The 6,000-nt window shown below is 52.5% G+C and overlaps 1 protein-coding gene across 2 annotated transcripts in view; it reads left to right on the forward strand.

Annotated features, from left to right (window-relative positions):
• LBH (LBH regulator of Wnt signaling pathway) overlaps nucleotides 1–2,301 on the forward strand; it is a 39,432-nt gene extending 37,131 nt beyond the window's left edge. For both annotated transcript variants that reach the window (XM_076000644.1, XM_012788348.3), the window contains one exon: nucleotides 1,971–2,301. In XM_076000644.1, coding sequence (XP_075856759.1) covers nucleotides 1,971–2,159 — 189 coding nt within the window. In that variant the 3' untranslated portion in view covers nucleotides 2,160–2,301. The remainder of the gene's footprint in view (nucleotides 1–1,970) is intronic.
• Nucleotides 2,302–6,000: the final 3,699 nt, after the last annotated feature.

Below are 6,000 nucleotides of genomic sequence, written 5' to 3' on the forward strand. Positions count from 1 at the left end.
GACCTTAACAAGGTGATGTCTGAAAGAGCTCTGTGAACTGTTGCACGCTTCCCCCATTGGGGTTCCCCCAGCCCACTCCCAAAGCTCATGATTTGTGGGCACTGAGGGCCCCATCTCCTGCCCCCCACCCCATGAGGACCCCTAACTCCTCATGAGAAGTGAGGAAGGCCCCAGATAGCCACTCCCTGCTCTGCACCTGTGAGCCGTGCACGGAACCATCCAAGGGCAGAACTGGAGGACAGGCCACGGCGGGAAAAGAGCCTGGGTTGGGGTCAGCTCCCTGTGCCTGCCCTGACCCACAGGGCCCAGCCCCTCCCGACTCACTTTCCTCCTGCTGCCATTACCGTACCTTTTATGAGCCTCGTTAAGTCTTTAATGATGCCTGGTTGTGCAGCTGGCTTAGGGCTTAATCCCCAGCAATAGGCCTTTATTGGATAAATGGCTAATAATCACTTGTCTGCAGGGATTGGGGCAGCTTCGCTGAGGCCCATGATCCCCGGGAGCCCCACGTGGTCTGTGACGTGGCCTGGGCCCCACTGCCTGGGGTTGGGGTGCAGTGGGACATGCACCCTCAGGGCACCACAGATGTGGGGGAGGCCTGGGCTCATAGGAGGGCATTCCTTCTCCCTGCTAGGAACGGAGGACACCTGTCTGTGGCTGTGGGCCTCTGTCCATCCGGACCAGGAGCAGGCAGGCCCAAAGATCTCTTCAAATGTGTCTCCACATGCTCCAGGGTTTGCTTTCCTTTCTTTTGCTGGGAACAAACTGTGTGAACTTGAGCAAGTCTCCTTACGCCCTGGGCCTCCTCCGTTTCCGAATTTATCAAGTGGAGAGGTTGGAAGAGTAGGTGCTGAGTGTCATGACTGCGTGAGTCCCAGCATCCCAGACAGAGGCTCTTCAGTCCGGCTCTCGGGCATATCACGGAGGGCTGTGAATGGCAAGGGACCCAGCAGTCCCGAGGATTAAGTGCTTAAGCTGCTGGGCAAAGAATTGGGTCAGCCGTAGTCACAGGGCAGTGTGTGTGAAGGGAATCCACAGAGCCAGGCTTGGCCCTTGATTTTATAGCCTGGCTTGGGGTTTCTGCCAGCTCTGGGCAGGACACACAGTAGGCATTAAAAAAACAAAGCCTCGTTGACAGGACTCTGGGAAGAGAAGGGGACTCCTCCAGGTGTAGAGTTGGGGAGAAGCCAGGAATTGCCCACAGGTGAAAAAGGAAGGGGCCTTGGATTTTGTTCCCAGCCTGTCTAGGCTTCATCGGTGGGCCTTCAACTTGGAATTGGCTTTGACTTTACAGTTGCAAAGGGATCCAGACCCATCTGCTTGAGGGTAGGCTGGCATTGGGGCCAGGGAGTCGCACAGACCTGGGCTTGGATGTCATTCCACCCCTCACTCATTTCCAGGCTGTCTGGTCTGGGACAACCTATCCCCCCTACCCCCGAAGCCTGAGGTTCTTTAAGATAGCGTTAGCATCACCTTCTTTTCAGCATGACCGTGTGGGCTGGAAATTATGTATATAAAGCACCTGGGAGCCTGCTCGTACTCAGTGCCAGTGATTACTCTGGGAGGAACTTAATGTTATGGCACCTGCTGTATGCTTTGCATTGGTGTAAAATGCTCACTGCAGAAAGAGATGAGACCTAGTGTGGCTGGCATGACTTTGAATTCTTTTACCTGAAAATAAAACAAAACAGAGTACAAACAGAGTCATACGAATGTTTAGACTCAGAGGCGCTACCCCAAAACCTTCAGCTTCGGGATTGGAATCAAAGTCTGACTGAGGGACGGTTTCCCATGCTGCCCCAGAACTGACTGCCCGGCTCCTGCCTTCCAGCCCACGGCACTCCAAGAGCGTGGCACCGTCCCTGCCATGCAGCGGGTGCTCCGAATGCCACATGGGTGTGAAAAGAAGAAACTGAATTTCTCTTTTCAAATAGGTGCGTGACTGGGTGCCTGCTCTGCTTTTATTTCAGATCTTCCCCGACCCGTCAGACTTTGACCGCTGCTGCAAACTGAAGGACCGCCTGCCCTCCATAGTGGTGGAGCCCACGGAGGGCGAGGTGGAGAGTGGGGAGCTCCGGTGGCCCCCTGAGGAGTTCTTGGTCCAGGAGGATGAGCAAGACAACTGCGAAGAGACAGCGAAAGAAAACAAGGAGCAGTAGAGTCCCTGCGGACAGGCCCCTGTGGGGTCACACCAGCCAGCATCTGTTCCTGAACTGTGTTTTTCCCATCATGGTGGAAGAAGAGAGTGAGCCACAGTAGTTCTGAAAATGTCAAACGAGGCTTCCGTTTTGCACCTGCAAATCACCGAGTTGGTTTTCTTTTCTTTGCTTGTCTTTTCTTGAAATCTGCCGAGCAGTGGAGCCCTCTGACGACTCGCAAGGCCTTCCGAGAAAGGGAGCTGCTTGGGGCTGGGGGTGGGGACGGGGGAGAGGGTGCTGTTTTTGAGATCATTATCTGAACTCCAGCGGGCAGAGGCAGTGGCGGGATTCCAGTGGGCCCTGGGGCAGGGGGTATGGGGGAGGTACAAAACCAGCAAGGAACATTTGGGATAAGAAAACAAACTCGAGGCAAAAGAGAAAATACACAGTTTTAAGAAAACATTGAGCAGAGAGCTGCAGCCAGGAAGTGCTCAGCAACCACCCGCTCTGGCCATGGGATAACCATCTTCATCTCTCTCCAGTCTCACCCACCCACCCTTTGCTCCTATTTCAGGTGTGTTGGTCTGCGTTGGGGAGGAGGGTGAAGGACAGCCAAGCGACTGGCTGCTCGCACAGCCAGCTGGAGGGATGTGCAGGAAAGAAAGGCCACCGCCCCTCCCCAGGGCCTCTCTGCCCCCAGCTGTGGTGGGCTCAGCAGCCCCCAGATCAGGAGGTTTGTAAGAGGCAGTGCTTTTGAGCTTTTCTCCCTGACGTGTCCTTTTTGCCTCCTGCACGCTGGGGAGTAGCAGAGCACTTCCTGCCCTTGTTGGAGGCCCCAAGGCAGACACCTGCATGTGGAGGTCCCTCCCTCCATCGCGCCTGCCCAGGCCTTGCTCTGAGAGTCAGAGGGAGGCTGGGAGCAGGCGGGCTCGCCTCCCTTCCCCGTGCCCCCAGCTTCCCAGCCCGCAGCCAGGCAGATGGATCCCACCGTAAGTCCCGCCAGCCTGGCCAGCTGTGCTCCCGCCCGTTCTTGCTCTGTGTTTCTTATGAAAGCGGAGGCGCCCTTTTCTGTTTCTAGTTGGGGAGGTGAGCTTTCACCCAGGTCCCAAGAGCTGCGCGGCCTGAGTGTGACTTCGTGGGGGCGGCAAAGCTCGTGTAGCAGCCCTGGGATCAAGTTTGAGACTGAAGGGTGTCACGAGCCCCCCTCCCCCCGCTGCCCCCATGTTGTTCCTGGCCACTGGTGTTCTAAGGAAGGTGTGGCGAGGGGATCCTGCTGTCCCCACTGAACGGTGGTCCTCCCCCTCCCACCTGCTGGACACGAACGTTGGCCTTTGGACTGAGAGCTTCTTACTGTAGTTAACAACCTTCTGGAGCAGCAGGTTGCAGGAAAAAATCTAAAGTCCATCTCAAAGCGGGACTGTGTGGCCAGGAGGTGGATTTAGAGCCGTGAGCCAGCCAGGGCACCCACTGCGACCCCTCAGGTCCCCAGTTGGTCCGGTTGACACCAGTTTGGACTTGTGTGTATAGCTGTATCTAATACCTCAAGGGCAGTGTGGCTCTGGGGCGGATTGGGGCGGGGGACAAGGGGTGCTGTTCACACAGCGTCAGCAGTCAGCAGGAGTCAGTTCTGGGAACGACTGTCGCCCTCACCCCTGCTTCCTCCCTCTGTTGTCTGCCTGTGTGACACACACCGATGATGGCAATAACTTCTTCCAGCTCCTCGCAGGAGTGGGAGAGGCCTGCAGCCTGCGCCGAGGGGAGGTTCTCTCGGCTCCCGCTCCCTTCTGTCCTGGCTGCGGAGAGTGGTTGGTCCTTACTCTCATCCCCTCGGCCCCCTTCGTGGACGGGGGGGCTTGCCTTTCAAATTCCCGTGTTTCGGTGTCTCCCCTCATCTGCTTCCCTGGATCATCTGTCCCGGTCTTGCCGTGTGATGGGAACGTGCTTGTAAACCGCGTAACAAATCTACTTTGTGTATATGTATGTTTATGGGGTGGTTTGTTTTTGCCAGTCACTAGACCCCTCTGTACGACCGTGTGCAGTCTGAGCAGGCCCGGGGCTGACGCGCAAGTCAGGAACCCCCGAGGCTGAGCTTGCTGGGGGCACCCAGCTGCTCTGGGATAAGTGGCTGAGCTCCTATCTGGCCTCCTCTTTTTTTTTAAAGTAATTTGTGTGTATTTCTAACTGATCGTATTGAAAAAAAAATCCTAGTATTTCAGTAAAAACGCCTGTTGTGAAATGAACCTCCTGTAACTTCTATCTGTTCTTTTTTGAGGCTCAGGGAGAAACTAGCATTTTTTTTTTCCAAACTACTTTTTGTCACTGTGACAGTTGTAAATAAAGTTTGAAAATGCTTTCCACTCTGGTCTGGTTTCCTTTCTTCCAGCTCCACTGGAATGGAGTGAGCTGAGGAGCCTGGGGAACTCTTGCCCGGGCTGCACTGGGGCAGTCCCAAGGGAGCTTCCTTATGTGGCTTGCCTGCTGGCCCTTCAAGGTGAGCCTGTCCATGATTTTTGGTCACCTGGCTGGATGAAAGCAGCCTTTCTTTTCTTCTGTGTCAGTGGTTATCAATTCTGGATACATATCACAATCGCCTCCAGAGCTTTGAAAACAAAACACCACCGCCATTGGGGACTTAGATCCAGAGACTTGGATTTCGGGGATCTGGGGTGCAGTCCAGGCATTAGTATTCTAGAATCACCTGGGGAGATTTTAACCTGCAGCCAAGGTTTGAACTGCCTTTTCAAAGGAAGAGAAACCCGAGAGGCATTGTAAGGTCATTCACAAAGGCTGTGGGACAATGACTGGGCACATAGAGAGTTCAAGCCATCACTTGAAGCATTTAATGAGCGCCCACTACTTGGCAGGCATTGGTGAGAGGCCAGGGGAGACAGAATGGCAGTGGTCCTGGATCTCATGACACTTGCCTGCCACCCCCCACTCCTACGGAGGGGGGGCAAGACAGAGCCCAGAGACCAAGAAGGAGGTTTCATTGAGGTCAGCATGAGAGAAGGTGGTGCTTTGTAGAAGGTTATTTTGGGACATCTTTCTAACCCAAGGCTGTTTATTTTTGCCTTCACTCAGCCCTCATCTGGGGTCTAACTGTGGTGAGAGTAGAAAATCAAGTGGTCTGTGCTGAGGGTGGCCCCCAATATTAATAGAATATCAGTCCGTTTTAACAGTTGTTTTAGCGAAGCAACTAGATCTATGGATCTGCTGTGCTGAGGATAACTGGCAGGACTTGACCACCACGTGTTAGGTCGTTCCTCTATTTCCCTGCAACAGCCTGAGGATGGAGTTTCCCAGAATGCAGCCTTCTCGAACACAGCCCCTCAGAAAACAGTCTTATTTGCAGAAAATTCTATGAAATAGAATTTCACACACACACACAAAACTACTAGAACTAATATATGAGTTTAGCATGGTTGCAGGATCTAAGCTCATTATTTGAAAGTTGATTATATTTCTATGTACTAGTAATGAACAAATGGAAATTGAAATTTAAAATACCACTTACACAAGCATCAAAAAATATAAACTACTTAGGAATAAATCTGACAAAAGACATATAGAATCTATTCCATGAAAACTATAAAATCTGCTGAGAGAAATTAAAGAAAACCCACATAAACGAGAGGTCTACCATGTTCATGGATCTGAACCTGCTGATGTTAAGATTTCAGTTCTCCCCAAATTGATTGATAGATTCAACACAATCAAAATCTCAGCAAGCTTTTTTGTTGACATTGATAACCTGATGCTGAACTGCGTATTGAAATGAAAAGGACCTAGAACAGCCAAAACAGGTTTGAAAAAGAAAAATGAAGGGCTTGCAATTCTCAATTTTTTTCCTATTGTTTTCTTC

Source organism: Microcebus murinus, chromosome 3, assembly GCF_040939455.1.
Source record: "Microcebus murinus isolate Inina chromosome 3, M.murinus_Inina_mat1.0, whole genome shotgun sequence".
NCBI lineage: Eukaryota > Metazoa > Chordata > Mammalia > Primates > Cheirogaleidae > Microcebus > Microcebus murinus.